Source organism: Ursus maritimus, unplaced genomic scaffold, assembly GCF_017311325.1.
Source record: "Ursus maritimus isolate PB19 unplaced genomic scaffold, ASM1731132v1 scaffold_16, whole genome shotgun sequence".
Taxonomy (NCBI): Eukaryota; Metazoa; Chordata; class Mammalia; order Carnivora; family Ursidae; genus Ursus; species Ursus maritimus.
In genome coordinates, this window is record NW_024424008.1 from 39,196,997 (window position 1) to 39,214,783 (window position 17,787).

At 48.5% G+C, this 17,787-nt stretch overlaps 2 protein-coding genes across 2 annotated transcripts in view; one reads left to right on the forward strand and one right to left on the reverse strand.

The window, feature by feature from the left end:
• The window catches only part of NFRKB (nuclear factor related to kappaB binding protein), a 37,457-nt gene extending 28,718 nt beyond the window's left edge, over positions 1–8,739 (forward strand). Inside the window, exons 24-28 of the mRNA XM_040631034.1 lie at positions 94–306; positions 2,940–3,707; positions 6,516–6,622; positions 7,419–7,554; positions 7,670–8,739. Coding sequence (XP_040486968.1) covers positions 94–306; positions 2,940–3,707; positions 6,516–6,622; positions 7,419–7,554; positions 7,670–7,795 — 1,350 coding nt within the window. The 3' untranslated portion in view covers positions 7,796–8,739. The remainder of the gene's footprint in view (positions 1–93; positions 307–2,939; positions 3,708–6,515; positions 6,623–7,418; positions 7,555–7,669) is intronic.
• A 3,230-nt stretch (positions 8,740–11,969) lies between these two features.
• Positions 11,970–17,787, reverse strand: TMEM45B (transmembrane protein 45B). Its single transcript, XM_008688311.2, has 5 exons — positions 17,289–17,787; positions 15,140–15,346; positions 14,126–14,310; positions 13,427–13,572; positions 11,970–12,329 (listed from the first exon to the last, which is right to left on the reverse strand). Exons 1-5 carry the CDS (start codon positions 17,467–17,469, stop codon positions 12,221–12,223), a joined length of 828 nt encoding a protein of 275 aa, XP_008686533.1. The 5' UTR covers positions 17,470–17,787; the 3' UTR covers positions 11,970–12,220.

The following is a 17,787-nucleotide window of genomic DNA, read 5'->3' on the forward strand; positions in this document are numbered from 1 at the left end:
GGACACTTCTGGGTGGTGGCATGCTGGAGACGTCTTGGTGTGCTGGGCTGATCTCGGTGTCTAATCAAGCTCTCGGCCTCACACTTGAACTAGACAGTAATGGCCACCGTTCCAGTCAAAGCCCAGACCACGGCGGCCACTGTGCAGCGTCCAGGGCCCGGGCAGACGGGGCTGACGATGACAAGTCTCCCTGCCACAGCCAGCCCCGCGAGCAAGCCAGCCACGAGTTCTCCCGGGAGCTCTGCTCCGAGCGCTTCCACGGCTGCTGTCATTCAGAATGTCACAGGACAGAACATCATCAAGCAGGTTGGTGGAAATCTCTGGGTGATTCAATGCCTTTGTCCTAAAGCAAAGGACAGTCGGAGATCTGAATGGTTTGTAATCTTTGATCCTTAGTTCACAGGTTTTCAAGGGTAAGTTCCCACCAATGGTGGTACAGGCTTCATAGGTGCCGAAGATCTCTTCTGTTTCTTTTCCACGTAGTTTAGTGTTCAGTAGTTTCTGGATTTGGAATAGGTGTTTCATGAATTTATTTAATGAAAATCTTGCGGTATAACATTATATACTTTGTTGGCGTTTTTGCTTACCTCTGCTAACAGTAGGATACATTTGTACTTTCCTGGTTGTGAACATGCAAGGATGATAATTGAATTTTGAAGAATTGGTAAACTGGGGCGCCTGGCTGGCTCAGTCAGTGGAGCGTGTGACTCTTGATCTAAGGGTTGTGAGTTCGAGTCCCATGCTGGGTGCAGAGATCATGTAAAAATAAAATCTTAAAAAAAAAAAATCACAACCCAAAGAATTGTTAGGCACAGTAGCAGTGATAGATGTGCTTTTCATGTGCCTGCACTGTGCTTTTATGGGTACTGTGTAATTTAATCCTCCTAACGCCATGGGGTGGGAGCTTTTGTTATCTGTATTTTATACATGAAGAAAGGGGATCACCTAATGGTAAAATAATGTCATTGTTTTCATTGAACAAATATTTATCGAGTGCTCTTTTTGTGCCAGGCACCGTCCAGAGTATTGGGGATGTAGTGGTGTTTTCTGCAGACCGAATCCTTGCGTTTGTGGAGCTGGTCTTCTCATCGAGCGGGGGGCAGACAGCTGCTTCAGGGACGGGTGTAGGAAGAGCTGAGGAGCGCAGTACACGGGGGCGGGTAGAGGGCGCTAGTGTGCCGTCTTAGTGAAGGCGGTCTGTGCGGGCGGAGGGGCTGGCATTCGGAGGAGGGATGAAGTGAGGCTAGACAGTGCGCCATATTTTGACTCTGTGGCAACGAAGCATTCTCGGCGTAGGCGTAGCGAGTGAAAGTGCAGTGAGTCCGTTGTTTGCACGTCATATGCTCGAGGAACGACAGGAGAGCCATTGTGTGTGAGCTTAGTGAGCAAGTGTACAAGTGTTGGAAGGCGGGGTTTCTTGAGAGGTTAGCTGTGGTTAAATCACATCAGACTTCGATTTTAATTTTAATGTGCTGGGGAGCCATTGAAAGTCCTGGGCCAGAAAGACTTGATGTGGTTTACATTTAAAGGGCTCCCTGGCTGTTGCGTAGGACGGGCTTCAGGGAAACCGGTGGGAGGTAGTCGCGGCCGTCTAGGGGAGGTGGTGCTGGCTCGTGTGCATCGCTCTGGAGGTGCGGAGAGGGGCTGGGATTCTGGATCTAGGGCCGACGGTAGAGCTCACGTGATTCTCCGGTGGGCGGAGTGTGGGGTCTGTTGAAAGAAGGAGGTTGAGTGTGTCCCACAGCTTTGGGCTTGAGTGATTAGGTAGGTTATGATCATTTCCTGAGCCAGAAAGCACTGAGGTGCAGATGCTGGAATTCAGACATCGAGAACAATGTGTTTATGAAGTCAGCACCCATATCAGGAGTATGAAAGTGTGAGTGACGTGAGGCTGAAAATTGATCACTCGTTGGTTATGGGGAATGAGTGCACTTGACTGGCCACCAGAGGATTGGTGGCTGTTTGGGAATGGGTTCAAAAGAGAATGTAAGGCAAGGAAGTAGAGACAGGGAACGTAGGCAGTTTTTCAGCAATTCTGTTTTTGAAGAGCGCAGAGGACCGGGGCTGGAGGGGGATGTGGAGTAAATGAGGGTCTGCTGCTTTGTAGGTTGAGAAATGTTAAAGCGTGTTTGCACTCTGATGGGAGTCATCCAGTAGAGGGGGCAGGTGCAGCGGAGAGACGGTCCCTGAGGCTAGAAGAGTTCTAGGTGTTGCACCTGGGACGTTGGCCTTAGATAGGAGTTGGTGTATGAATCCAGGAAGTCTGGGGCAAAGCCCACGCTCTGGACCACCAGTGCCATTCTGCTGCTCTCGAAATTGAAGGTCATCATAACTGTAAATAAAAGACATTTTTTGAAACAGTTGGGAAAATGGAAATATGTATTATTAGATACTATTTGTAGATGATTATTAGGTACTAGTAGTTGGGGTTTTGTGTGTATGTGGGTGTGTGGCCTAACATGTGGTCTGTCTCGGAAAATATTCTGTGTGCACTGAAAAAGATGTGTATTCTGCTGTTTTGGGATGGGATGTTCCAAATATATCTGTTAAGTCTATCTGGTCTAATGTGTGTAGGTGATTTTTTTTTTTTTTTACTTGAAAAAGTGGTTTTCTAGGTTAGAAATATGTCAGAAGTATTGATAAGCAAAGTGATACATAGTCGTTTACTTTAAAGTATTCCAATTCCTCTGTCCACCCCCCCCAAAAAGAAAAGTGAAGAAGGACAGATAAAACAAGATTGGCAAAGTGATCACTTTGAAGCTGGGTACGTGGATTTATTATACACTGTTCTGTACTTTTGTAAATGTTCACCAGTTCTCAAAACAAAAAGTTAGAAAAATGTCTGAAATACACATCCCCAGGAAATGGAGGTTTGTCTCATTACACAGGCAGCTTAGCACTGTGGATCCCCTTGTCAGTGCTGTTTCTTCCCCATCCAGGTGGCCATCACTGGGCAGCTCGGTGTGAAGCCCCAGACGGGCAACAGCATTCCGCTCACAGCCACTAACTTCCGTATCCAGGGTAAGGATGTCTTGCGTCTGCCGCCCTCTTCGATCACCACAGATGCCAAAGGCCAGACGGTTCTGCGAATCACTCCGGACATGATGGCCACATTGGCCAAGTCTCAGGTCACCACAGTCAAATTGACCCAGGACCTCTTTGGGACAGGAAGCGGCACTGCAGGCAAAGGCATTTCTGCTACCTTACACGTCACTTCCAATCCGGTCCATGCCACGGAGAGCCCTGCCAAGGCCAGTTCAGCCAGTGCTCCTTCATCCACTCCGACAGGTACCACCGTGGTTAAAGTGACTCCTGACCTCAAGCCAACAGAAGCCTCAAGTTCAGCTTTCCGCTTGATGCCAGCACTCGGTGTGAGTGTGGCAGACCAGAAGGGGAAAAACACAGTGGCTTCTTCAGAAGCAAAACCCGCTGCCACGATCCGCATCGTGCAGGGCCTGGGAGTGATGCCCCCCAAAGCAGGCCAGACCATCACAGTGGCGACCCATGCCAAGCAAGGGTCCTCAGTGGCCAGTGGGTCTGGAACTGTCCATACTTCAGCAGTGTCCTTGCCCAGTATGAATGCTGCCGTGTCCAAGACTGTGGCTGTGGCTTCCGGCGCCGCAAGCACCCCCATCAGCATCGGGACGGGAGCCTCTGCCGTGCGGCAGGTCCCTGTCAGTACCACGGTGGTTTCCACGTCCCAGGCTGTGAGTAACATGGGGGAGAATAGCCCTTCTTAGGGAGCTTGGCTTTTTAGGAGCGGAAAGTATACCCAGTCTGTATCGCCTCATTTGACCCAAACAGGCTTATTTCCTAATAGGCTTTTTTTGTTAAATTTCAAAACAAATTTATGAAGTAGTGTATGTTTACGTTCTTATAAAGGATTAAAACAGTACAGAAGTACATAAGAGTAAAAGACAAAATTTCTTTCACCATCCTCTACTTCTCCCTTCATGAGGGCTAATAACTGCTGGTATTTTGGCATTCATCCTTCTGGTCCTTTTCCTGAGCATGATCATACAGTCGTACACATGGTTTAAAAAGAAATCCCTGTGAGAGACCTTAAATCCATATACTGTACTGTGATTTGCCTCATTTATTTAAAACTATGTCTTCGGCATTGTTCTAGATCCTATGTGGATATTGACTGATACGTGGTAATCTGTAGAAGGGATGTGCTTGAACCGTTGTTCTGTTAAAGAGAATGAACGTGTATAGTACTTCTGGAGCGGAGGATGCTAGAAAGGGGTAGGGATGCGTACTGAAAGCTTTGTCAACTCCAGTCGTGCAACCAAAAAGATCACACCACTTACACCCCCCTCAGCAGCTCTCCTCTCTCCCCCGTGCCCTAACCAATGCTGGGTGTCCCGGGATTTGTGTGTGTGTTTTAACTTGATCTTACTGGTGAAGGGAGTTCTTTTTCTGTTTCATTTTCCTGATCTTTAGAGGAGTTGGGCATCCATTTCGCCATGTGTTGTCTAGTGGCGAATAAATCTTTGCGAGTTTTCTTCTGGGGTATTTGGCTTTTTCACCTTGTTTGAGGTGGCTCTTTATATCTTCTGGATGTTAATTCTTGGTATGTGTAGAAAATCCTTCCTTCCAGTCTGTCATTTTTTAACCTTGCATATGGAGCCTTTGCTCTGCAGGTATTTTATCGGATTAGATCTATCAACATTTTCTTTTATGGTTCCTGGGTTTTGCGTCTTGTGCTTTTCTTACTCCAGGATTATAAAGATATTAGCCTTCATTTTCATAAGGTATTTTTAGGGTTTTAGAAAAAGTATAGTCAATCCATTTGAAATATCTTTTGTGAATGGCATGTTGTAGAGATGTCATTTTACATTTCTTACTTTATTCCAGCATCGTCGTCTAGTTTATTCCTTACCCACTAACTTGAAATACTACACTTATCTTAAAGCAAATTCCCATATCAACATAGGTGTGCTTTCGGGGTGTACATGTGTTTTTACTCTTTAGCCTGTGGGTAAGGAGCACTGTTGTGTAGCGTGGGGTGTGTATGCACAGTATAAAACACAGTTTTACTTTTCTAAGCAAGCTATGTAGTAAAACCTCATTGATTTGGATAAAAGCCAGAGTGGTGGAGGAAGGAGGGAGGACATTAGTTAAACCAACCAGCCAACAAACCCTGAAACATAGTCTGGCTTAAAAGGAAATATTTATTGAGGTTCTCGTATCATAAAAGTTAAATTAAGGAAGCAAGGGAACAGCGCATACTTGATTCACTTTGGTCTCTCTCGAGTCCTTCTCCTAACACAGAAAGGTAGTAAGCCCATGGCATCTCCCCTGCCACAGTCTAGACAAGTACAACCCGGGAGCCTGTGAGGGGCACGAAGCATGGAGCAGTGATTGTTTTCCTGGTCTCCTCAGCTAGTTAGGCTAGTTCACAAAGGGACAATTCCAGCTGGTGTTCTGGTGGTCTGAAATGTTGGAAGCAACCGAGGCATTCTTAAGAAAATGAACCCTAAGTAAATCCACCTGGAGGCACCATCTCAAGGTATTCTGTGGCCCTTTGGCATCTTTGAGTGCTTTCTGATGGGCTACAAATTGTGAGTCAACTGGAGATTGGTGTGGGGACCTATGACACACACAGTTTCACACCTGAGTGCCTGGCTTCTTGAGAAATAGCTTGCCCTTGGGAAGTGTCCATGCCGTTTCTGAGTATCCTAGCAACCACCCCTCTTGAATCATTTTTTAAAATCAGATTGACAAGATTTTACTGTGTATAAATTTTATTACCAAACAAGGGTTAAAAAGCAGGCAGCCTGAACACAGGTGATGCAGTGAGCTAGTCTTCGCCATCCTGAAATCCCAAAGACTCTAGGCCTGTTGAGCTTCTGTTGTGTTCCTTTTGGGCCTTACTGGCTTTGGGGTTGGACTTTTCACTTGGTTGAGTTTATTATTAATGTCCCTTAACCTCTCTTATCTCTCTGGGAGAGACGGAAAGCACCTGGAAAATGTGACCTGTTCCTAATCTAGCGTGCCTGGCTGTCTGCGCCCCGCCAGGGAGCCTGCGTTCCAGGGAAGCAGGATCGTGCCCTTGATTAACTCCTGAGTGCCTCTGTCCTTCGTCACACTTCCTTCACATAGTTGTTGTGTGCCAAGTATCGGGAGGTACACAGATGATGAAGTCCCTACCCTCTAAGGAGCTCAGACTCTTACGCTGCTTAAGTGAGCACGGCGCTTTCCCTTGCAGCTCAGTACGTGTGTTTATCCTGATGGTAGCGGTTATATATTCTGTTGCTGCTTTTGGGAGCGTGAGGAGGATGGTTAACAGGTCAGATGAGACCCAGATATAGTATGTGAGCGCTTCCTACAGCCTGTTGGCAGTTTTAGGAGGGCAGCCTGGGCCCACCCCCCAGAAATATTGGGCTGCTGCCGGGTATAGGAAACGAGGGCATCTGAGTGCTTGCTCCTCGGTTGGGTGGCCCAATAGGTGACACTTGGTGGTTCTCCTTCCCTCCTCTCCCGTAAGCCTGATTTCTTTTTCTCTTTAGGGGAAGCTGCCTACGCGGATCACAGTTCCACTGTCTGTTATTAGCCAGCCGATGAAGGGTAAAAGCGTGGTCGCAGCCCCCATCATCAAAGGCAACCTTGGAGCCAAGTAAGTGCCGGAGTGACGGGCAGGCAGGGCTTTCAGGTGGCTCCTTGCCACCCAGTGGAAAGGCACCTAGTTTTTCTGGGGGTCTTCTTGGATATTTCTCCTTTGTTGTGCTCATCAACAATATTTATTGAGCACCTAGTATTGTTTTTAGGTGCTGGGGACACAGAGTGATGATTAAAAGACAAAAATCCATGCTGTCTTCAAGCTTACATTGTAGGATGAAGAGAGAAATAATAGAGTAAAATACCATGTAGGGTGGTGACACGTACTATGGAGAAAAAAGGAAGGAGACGGGGAAGTGCTGGGACGGGGTGGCCTGGTGATGTGGCTCAGACGGCAATTTCCAGTGGGGGTGTTAGGGAAGGCCTCAGTTTGACCTTGAGCCCTGTGCTGGGATAGTTAAGCTCCCAGGGCTTACTTGGGAGCCAGGCTTTGTGTGGTCCTGACCTAAACAGGGATAAGGGGCATGATGAAATCAGTCAGATGATCTCAAGGCAGCTGTTTTGGGGAAGAGTTTCTTGTCTGGAACGCATACTTCCCTGGAGTCCTGTCCGTTATTTCTGCCGATCAGGGTATGGTGTCAGAGCCTTTGTATCCACAGGGCCTTGGGGCTTTATGGGAAGCCTAGAAGCTGGGAGAAAGGTGGTCTCACCAGCTGGTTTCCATTTCAGTCCAGAACGCAGGAATTTTTGCTGGGCTCCCGACCTCCTTGTTTTCCTTAAGCACACGGCCTGCTTCTGGGCCAGAGAGAACACCCCGCCTGTCATGACGCCTCACTCCTGCTTTCCCTCCACAGCCTCAGCGGGTTGGGCCGCAATATCATCCTCACCACCATGCCGGCGGGCACTAAGCTCATTGCCGGCAATAAGCCTGTGAGCTTCCTCACTGCCCAGCAGCTGCAGCAGCTTCAGCAGCAAGGCCAGGCCACGCAGGTGAGGGCCCGGGCGCACGGTCGGCCGGACCAGGCTTCTCTCTCCTTTGCTGTTTCTTCTCAGCTGAGGAGCTCGTTTGCGACCTTCTGACCAGACCGCCTCTCTTTGCACACAGGTGCGCATCCAGACCGTCCCCGCATCCCATCTTCAACAGGGAACAGCTTCCGGGTCCTCCAAAGCAGTCTCCACTGTCGTCGTGACCACAGCTCCATCTCCCAAACAGGCGCCTGAACAGCAGTGATTCAGGGCGAGAGACGGCGTCTGTGCAAGCGCGCACCGGGCTGCCCTCCTGGCCGAGCCGAGGGGAGCAGAGAGGTGGCGTCGTTCTTCTCAGCTTGTCTGTTGAGGGAAGGCCGGCAGTGGGACGATGGCGTCCGTGGCCTGGAATCCGCCGCCACACTCCACGGGGGAGCACACCGAGAAAAGTCCGCTCCAGGCTTCCAAGGGCTTCCCGCTCCGGTCCGGGAGAACACCTCTGCTAGGGTTGGGTGAGGGCATCGTCGTGCCACACGAGCCCCAGTGCTCCTCCCGAGAGCCGGAGCCTGGGGGGACGGCTCACAGCCGCAGAGTGTGCAGACTGGCAGGAAGCCTCATTCTCTCTGCGGGTTGGGTTTTTTAGCTTCTGCTTTTCTCTGTGGCTAGGGGTCTAGATAGGAGTTTTGTGTCCAGAAATTTTTATGTAACTTATTTTTTTAAAGAACCCGTTGTACGTCTTTATTCACTAGAAACCTAGGCTTTCGCCCTCTCCCCTCCGCCCCCCAAACTGATTGCTTATTCTTTTGACCAGAATGAGAGACTTGCAGGATTCTTAGTTGGTGGCTGACTTGATCACTATGTGGTAATGGGGAGGCTGGAAGGTGGGCAGGAACCCTAGGGAGCGAGAGAGTGCGGGTTCCCCAAAACGGGGTGAGTTTGGCACCGCCTCATAAAGATGAGGTATCAGGATCTTGATTGTGGTCCATAGCTTCACCTGCGGACTTTGTCCTCCTCGTCAGGCCGGTTCACGCCAAAGTGCGGAGCCAGTGGGCAAAGTAGGCAGGCGCCAGCAGAGATGCTGTTTCTGCTGCTCAGACGTGACTGCGGTTCGGAGGTTACCCGTTCTGCTATGCTCCAGGGCAAGAGGCTGCAAACCACAGCCCTGGGGCTGGCCACCTGTTTCTGTAAATAAAGTCTTAGTGGAACACAGCCCCTGGCCATTTGTCTGTGTGTTACCCATGGCTGCTTTCAATTAGAAGGCAGACCTGAGTCATTGCCGTAGAGTCCATATGGTCCTCAGGCCTAAAATATTTATGTCCTTAGGCCCTTTAGGTAAAACTTTGCTGACTTCTGCTCCAGAGTAGAGACGGCAAAAAGAGAGGGGGTGTGCGCACCAGGCAGCTCGGTCCCGGGAGAGGTCAGTCGGGAGTTACCAGTCCTTTTCATCCTGGCTGTGTCCCCTTTCTCAGCCTCCACCAAGCTCCAGGCAGAGCTCTGAACGGTATTGGAAATGTCCGTCCGAAGTAATTCAAGCCCTGGCTGTTAACACCATAGGCCTCTTTTGTACGGGAGCAGCTTGGATGGCGAAGCTTTCCTGTAGGGTCAGCTTCCTGTCGCTCTTGAGAGTGTCCAGATTATTAAAAGTGTGTCTTTAATCTGTGGAAATTCAGTGATCTTTTCTGCGGTCTGGTGAGGAAGTGGAGGAGCAGAAAATTTCAGCGGCCTGGTTTAGGAGTTGCTAGGTGGCTGCTGTGTGATGACACAGGCTGCAGAGGAGCAGAGAAGGTCAGAGTGGCTCGTGGCTTTCTAGACATCTCATTGCATTTGATTCTTGAAGCAGTTCTGTAAAATAGACATCCTTATCCGTCTTCTGACTTCTCATCCCTGTGACACATTGTGAGTCTGAGTTGAGGTTAAAGAGAAGCAAGATGTAAATCCAGTCTTCTGATTCTAGGTCAAGTGTCCTCTCTGCTGCCTTTCTAGGGGAGGTGCCGAGAGGTGGGGACAGTTGGAGTGAGGATGGTAAGCCCCAGTTAGAGCTGAGGTGAACTCGCTGAGGGGTGACTGAGCTTTTGCTGGTAGTGGGGGGCTGGCACAGAAGTCTGACTGGGAAAGGGGAGAGGTAGGGACTGCCATGAAGGAGAAAAATGGCCTTTCAGCTGAGTGGAGGAGAGGGCATCTGTCTTTTCCAATACTTTGATATTTGCACGTCATTGCTTCCTAGAGTCACATTTCACATGAAGAGTCCATGTGACAGTTTCTAAATGAGAAAATGGTAGACATTTGAGGGATCCTGTCTGAGGTACTTATTGCTGGTTAAAACAAACCCTTCCTGAAGTTACTTAAGAAGTGATTGCATGAACGTAGTTCTGACATTCAGCCTCGCTCTTATGTACTGAAGTCACCTGTGTCTGTCTCCTTTGTGCCTGGGGACACTGACTTGCACGCAGAGAACAGGGATGTTTCAGGATGCTCGTGTAGGACTGACTCCCTGGTGAGTGCGACTTGGTACGGCCCAGCCTGTCAGTGGAGTGCTGAGGAATGGCAGCCCCTCCTAGAGTTGTTCAGGGTTGTCGGCAGCACTTGCATCAAACAAGTGCTTGGATACAGACCTTGGGGGTCTCGTAGAGATGTGGGAGCTATGGCGGATGTTTTGGGGGAACACATCCAGAAAAACCTGTGGGAGCCATTGAGCCTCTGCACCTAAGGTTCAGAGGTTGGTAACATTCAGACTGTGTGCCTGAGACTGGATTTGGTGAACAGCTCTGTGACAGGTTTGTACTTTTAATACCACATCTAAGAAGGTTTTCTGCAGGGTTGATCAGTTCCATGAAGGTATCCCAAACTACACTGTGAAAGGGGCATCACAATAAGCTTCGGTGTTTCCCATCTGCTCTTCACACCTCAGCCCCTCACCCTGGAGAAAATACTACTTTTCCTTACAGTGTGCCGCACTGCCCCCGCCCTTTCCGTCCGCAGTGGAGATCTTTCCCATGGAATTAACACTGCGGATGGGTTCCTTACCCCCACCTCCTGTCTCCAGGAAAGAACGTGTTTCTGTTAATTGCCCATACTGGGTCCTCTAATACTTAGTGAACGGATGTTTGGGTTCCTACTTAGCAGGCAAACGAAAGTGGATCCTGAAAGGGGACCCACAGGTTCTCTTCTCATAATTAAATCCCATTGTCAAGTAGCTAATTCTTAACCCCCGAGATGTGACGTCGGCAGTGAGATGCTCGCTAACCGTGGGAGGTCAGCTCTCACTACGTGCAGCATTCCTGCCAAAGAGCACACGGGCTTCATGTCGAAGATGTCTGCTGTATCTGCATGAAGTAGCCGGGGGCTCTATCGAGAATAAGCTGACTTTGGAGGCCTGAAGGCTGGCTTTGCGACTTGGTAGCTGTGTGACCTTCGGCTCATCGACTTCTCTGCAGAACCTAACGTGCTTCTGTTCCGGGTGGTTGTGCGAATGACAAGGGAGACCGTGCCTTGCAGAGTGGGGGGAGTGCCGTGCACACGAATGGTACTGTTGGTCTGGAAGACCCTTCGTTTGTCCTAGCCCGCTTCTGTCAGTTTGTGCAACTTAACTAACTCTCCGTGTTCCTTCATGATTTCGTGGCCTTTGTGCTTCCTGTTCTCTATGCCCGGAGCGTGCTTTTTCTACAGGGCAGACTCCCCATCTCCTCCCCTCCGTCGTGTCTCATGGTAGTTGTACTTACCCCTTACGGTACCAGTCACCCTGTAGGTAACTGCTTGCGTATCTCTCCCATTAGACTGTGAGTTCCTGGCTGGACAGGTATCTCAGTAATCCTCCCAACCATTGCAGTGCCGGTGCAAAGTAGATGTTTAATAAATATTTGTTGAAGGAAGTTTAAAAAAAAAAAAAGAAAAATCCAGAACCAAGATTACAGTGTCAAGACTTTATATTACTAGTTCAAGATCCACATCCTTTGCAGGATTCTTACCCTTTGCTTTCAGCTATATTTAAATTGAAGGTCTTCAATAACCTGCCGTTTTTCTCTCTACCTCATTATACAGACTTCTCTTAGCATCTTCTTGTGAGGGTACTTTTGAGCACCCAGAACATCTGCGTTCCAGCTTTCAGTTGGGCCACTAACTAACTAGCTTCCTGATTTAAAAAAAAGAAAAAAGTCACCTTTGGCCCAGTATCATCACTTATCAGTAGTGTTGCAGTACTGTGGAATGTTAATGGTAATTAGGAAATGGCTAACAGGTAATATTTAAAGTACCAAAACTTGTGAATTATTTTACTTAAAAAATATGTGCTAGAATTGTATCTTTAAAATAAAGACAGTCTCATTTGCTTAATTTCTGCTAAGAAAGCACCTGTTTTCTTCAGAGAAAAAGGAATAAGTTATCAAAAGCAGTATTTTCTGCTGGATTCATATCCTGGATTCATCCGTGAGGCCACATCCTGTTCTGAAACTTTCAGAGTCTTTGATTATTTCTTTTCATACTGGGACACAAATAAAGGCTAGCTTCATTGTTCTTTATGAAGGATACCATAGCAACAGAGACTTCAGTCAGTTAAGTGAGAAGGTGCAAATATATAGAACCTTAAGACCGGACCAAAGCAAGTGCTGAGATCGAGGTGAGCTACCCCTTTGCACACTCCGGCTGTTTGTACTCAAAGGGGCATGTCCACCCCGCATGGATGACGGGTGCCCTCTCATTCCTCATCTGAGCCACTCAAGAGGGCCGTCTGGTAAGTGTGATCCGACTTCAGCTTCTGAATGCCAATGACTTCTCCTCCGTGCCTCTTTGACCGTGTCAGATGGCTGTAAGAGAGCAACAATAAGAGCACATGAAATCAGCCCCCCAATTCCCTTATTCTCTCGACCAAGGATGTTAAGGCATCCGCTGGTTCTTAAAGCATTTTCATATCTATATATATATCTATATATATATCTATCTATATATATATCTCCCCAATACTGTGGTTGTCTGCATATCTCACTTCTTGGACACTATTCATTGGTAGATGATTAATAATATTTAATGGTTAATGTCGTAACAGACTAAACATAGGTCTCCTGTTTCCCAGTTTATTGTTTCACTGACCAGGCACTGGAACTAAAGGAAACTGTGACCTGAAGTTCCCTTCTCTTTGGTCTGTGTGGAACTCGTGTGTGTGAACTCTGTCTGCTTTGGGGAGGGAAGTGGGAAACTAGAAAAAACGAGGGGCAGCTACAACAGAACTAATTATTAGCATATCCAAAAAGTCACTCGCACTGCAGTTCAAGGCCAGGTCTTCTGTTGACTCATAGGGTGACCTCATCAAGTTACTCAGTCTTTGAAGCCTTGGTTTCCCCGTCTGTAAAACGTTACAGCACATACTTCGTAAAATAATGAGGATTCAGTGGGGTAATAGACTTGAGGTTCTTAACCACAGGGCCTGGGGACAGTGAGTGCCTGGGAATGGTCAGCTATTCTAGTAACCTCTGATGAGCTCTTGAAAGAGCACTTGCTCTTACGGCATCGTGTCTGATTGCCACATCTCTGGGAAGGAGGTGGGGCAAATCCAGGAATAAGGTGATGGATTCAAAACGATGGACAGAACGGGGTGTGCAGTCCAGTACTGATGCCAAAGTCAGAGTTTTTCGTTTCACACCGCAGGCTTTAAGTCCATGAGAACTGCCTTTGAAACCTGGGTCTGTCAGGTGACAGTGGCAGTCCTTGAACTTCTCAGAATCTCATCACCCCCATTTGCAGAACTGGGCATATAGTTGGCACTCAAGAAGTGGCAGAAGTTAGCACTGCTTAGTTATGAAGGGTGGGTCACTGGAAATAAAAAGGATGTAGTGTAATAGATTTGGGGGACAAGAGGTGGTTTGGAGGAAAAAACTAGATGGAAGTTGTCTTCCCTTGGACTCACCAGAAAACGAGCGAGTAGCTGATGGCCACAATGCAGAGGGCAGCTAGGTAGTGCCAGCAGAAGCACATGGTGACGAACATGATGTTTGCGTGATCTTTCTGGTCCCATTCGGGTCCTCCAAAAGGTGGGAAGAGCACAAACCCGATCTGGTGGGTTATACAGAGAAGCCGGCCTTAGCTGGTCCTGAGAAGCAAGCTCGCCTCCCTCCCACGGCTACCCCCGTGGTCGGTTCATCGCCACTACCTCAGCTTTCCCACACCTCCGGTAGCATAGAAAGGCCTTTCTGCGCAGGAGAATTGCTCTAATTCTGGTTTTAGTATGGGCTTATTTTAAACATTTCAGGGCCTCCCATGTCAAGGGGGCAGCTGAGCAAGCGGAGCCTGTAACAGACTGTAGAAGTGATCCCTGCAAGTACCGTCTTGCAAGTGGAGCCTGGAAACTGTATCAACACCTCCACTCGGAGGTGGGGGGGGGTTGTTACTATGCTCGTGCATGCCCCGTGGACTCCGCTTGTCCTTCGTCAGCAAGCCGTTACTGGATGAAATGACCCAAGTCGGGGTAGGCACGGGAAGTCAAGTGGACCTCCGAACCCCTTCCTGTGGCATACGTCCCTGCTGGCCCTGCAGGACTTGCCTTGGACGAGCTCAGTGGGGCTCCTTGAATCCCCACAAGGTGAAGAGCCCCGTTTTGAATAATTACCTGCCAGAACCAGGTGCCCTGAAGAATAACGAGGCTGGTTCGGAAAAGTTGCAGCACAATATTGTCCCGGAGGATCACCTCCACGAAGATACTGAGGGCCCCTCCAAACACCGCGCACAGCAGGAGCGAGTGGATGTGCTGGTCCAGGGGAGGTCGGTTATGCACGTGGTAGTAGAAGAGGAAACCTGCACAAAGCAATTCCAGCCATCACGGGCACACTGCTTTCTGCACGGTTTCCGTTCTAGAATGCCCTACACCTGTCTCAAAGCTAGATTCTTCAGCAGTTAGGAAGACAGGGCAACAGACAGATTAGATTGATTTCGTGTATGTACGAAGTGGATATATGCTGCAAAGGATGGATCTTTTAAAATCTTTTGATACAGGATGCGTAGGTGAAACATGTTGCTGATTTGTGACACGTGTGCGTGTGTGTACTTGGAATTCAGTTTTGCCCTCATTCAACCTCCCCTCCCCCTTCCTGAGGTACAGAAGTGAGGTTGTGGATTACAAAATGCTTTTTCCTTACCCCCGTGTATATGAGTTAATTTGGGAAATCTGTCCTAGCTGCTGGGTGGGTCTCTGGAGGTTTCTGATGGGGTCCAGACAGGAACACTCCAGGCTGGGAGGTGGAGTGCAGTTTCTCTTCCCCAAACAGAGGGAGTTATTCTTACGCGTGGTGGCATCCAGCCAGGTTCTGGAGAGTTACTGTGTGTTTCGGTGTGGATGTGCACACGTGCTCTTATACACACGAGCGTGACGGGGGAGGGGGCAGGGACAGTGTGTGCACCGAGATCCAGAGACTTTGGCTAAAAGCCTTATGTTTTCATGTGCTGTTTTATGAACTATGTCCCCAGCACACAGGACCAAGTCCTGAGGTTTTTGAAATTCAGACATTTGGATTTTCTGGGGAAAGTGATTGTATTTGCAGTATTTCTGGTCTTTCTAGCCCGATCATCGTCAACACAATTCGTCAGTCTCTTGCTCTGTTTTTTTCCATCCGTACCACTGAGTTACCTTCGGTGAATGTCGCCACAGCCATAACCAGTCTGTCCAGCCCCAGGGGAACGTGGCTGACGAGATAGGTGAGCATATCCGTGATTCCCGAAACCGCGAAGAATAAATACATGGTGCTGTGCTGCCAGTTCATCAACTTGACCCACTCGCTTTCATGGTACAGGTGGAGATGTGGCCCGTCCGGGACAAACTGCTCTGCCAGGATCCCTGCAGGGCAATGAGTGGAAACTGAGGCGGGAAGAGGAGCTCCAGGACAAATAGACAAAAACTACCCCTAAGTCAGGAAGGAAGTTGAGACGCAGGTGAAAGTGGCCCGCGGTCCAGGGCAGCTACTTCAGTGTAGAATACGGCATTTGCCGGGGAACCTGTGTAGACCTCTTGCCTCTGTTGTCCTTTGGGGGTGGGGGTGCGGCGAGAAGGAGCAATAGAAACAGCCACACAGGTCCCTGGGATGTTTGTCTAGTGGTGGAGCTGAAAGGCATTATCACTTAGTGAGAATGTGGCTGATACACTAATCTTTGTGCTAAGTGAGCAGTGAAAGAAACCCCGGACCGAAACCATGAGGTTGAATATAATGGGATCCGAGCAGAGACACACCGGTGGAGAAGATAGCGGTGCACGCCTGAGGCAGGAGAAGCAGCGGGTGCGTTTTCGTCAGGGCAGACTTGGAGTGAGTGCTTTTCCTGGGCATAGAGTGAGCTCTCTGAGCTCTGAGTCCTTCCCTGTTTAGGTCTCTGAACCCTACACACTGGGAGGACCAGGTGAAGGCCCGTCACCGTGGTGTTTCTGGCCATACTGTGTCTTACGAGGGGCAAGCCTTTGAGACAGAGGCTCAGAGTTCTCATCACCTGTTTTGGAAGGCAAAAGGTTGGCTTTTACGCCTCATGCCCAAAATGTTCTTAGGGCCTAGAATAATCCTCCATGACAACATTCTGGACCCTGTTCCCCATACATTTTTTTCTTAAATCCAGTCCCTTCCTGAACTTACATGTGAAAGATAAGAAACTGGTGGAAAGGACCTGGGAGAAGAAGTCCCACTGACACTAGAATGGGAGCTCTGTGAGGGCAGGAGGGACTCTGCTGGGTTCCCCATTGTCTCCCCACAACCTGGAGTAGTGAGTTCTTCCTGCTGGGTAGGAGCTCAGGAGATCTTGTTGAATGAGTAGTAGTTTCACCCAGTAAAGAGGCCAAATACTTTCCTAGCTCTACTTTTCTAGGCAACATTGATGCTGTCCTCAGCATTTAAGCTGTATTACAGCATTAAGCTGTTCACTTCTTGACTCCAGAAAGACGAGATACCTGAATGACTGGTGGATGGGAAAATTCAGCGAGGCTGGGCAGACAAAGCTAAGTGCCTCTGCTCGCTCCAGGAGGAGCTGCTGGTGTTGCTTCGGTTCCTTCTGAGACGCTGTAGGCCTCAGATGAGAAGTGGCAAAATGCAACTGCAGAATAAAGTTCCTCGTTACTCCCACGATGGGCTGATCCTGAGGAAGAACACTTTCTACTGTTGCCACTGTGGGCCCCTTCTCGTGGCCACTAGTGGAGCGGAATGGATGACGAGTCACAGTGGAAGGGTGTGGATTTTGTTGGAAGGGGCCACAGTAAAGGAAACTCCCTTTCCAACAGCCCTCTGCTGGCTTTCTATAGTCTCTTCCCCTGCCTCGCTTACTAGCTGTCTAGCATAAAGTCCCGTCCTTGTAATTGCGTGAGATTTGGGGATGGAGGATATGCCACGGAATTAGGTGGTAACTACTCTTGAGATTCTAGTGGAGAGACAACTGGAAAAAATGATTTTAGTACTTTCTTAACTCATGTACATGAGCTTACTCTATTACTTTTTCTATTCTTGTGTTTTATCTTTTTCATCAGGAATGTCTTCTATTCCTACAACTTATACCTATGTCCTTCTAGGGCAAAGAATGTAGTTTATTTGGTAGTTTTTCATGATGCACTATGATGTAAGGTGCTGTTAGCTTAACATTAACAAAGCTTAGTACACAGTAGATACTATAAAATATTTAGTGGCCCATGGAAAATCCTCGTTTTATTATCTGCCAGTGGAAACACCCATCTCCCAGGGTACAGAAAATGGGTTAAAGTTTCTGGGTGTGATGGGGAGATCCCCTGGACCAGATGACCCCCTTCTTACCAATGATTGAAAACAAGGTTCTGATTGCAGCTTCAATGATCTCGAGACGCTGATGGTAATGAGTCAGTCGGCTGCTTTTCCCCTTCTGGTGGAAGTACATCAGTGGGTACTTCACTGACCACCACAGCCCAACTATCAAGAAGAAGCTCCCTGGGAGAGCATGGCCCTTAAAGTTTGCCATCAGTGTTCTTCAGCACCTAAGGAAAGAGGGGACAGCTGTCAGGTGGCTGAATGAAGAAAACATAAATGGATATTTTGGCAGGAAACACAATATGTGACTGGGGATTCCAAACATAAGTCATATTAAGAAGGACCCACTCATTCTCAAAAAATAAGCCGAGTTATGTCCCTGAAGTCTGCTGAGTGAGTACCCAAGAGAATACCCCTGACCCTGAGGCTTTAAAAACATGGGTAAAATAAAAGGGGTGGTGGGGAGAAGGACAGGCAAATATTTACTGATCACAGGGTAGAAAAACCTTCTTAAATGCGAGGGAGAGAA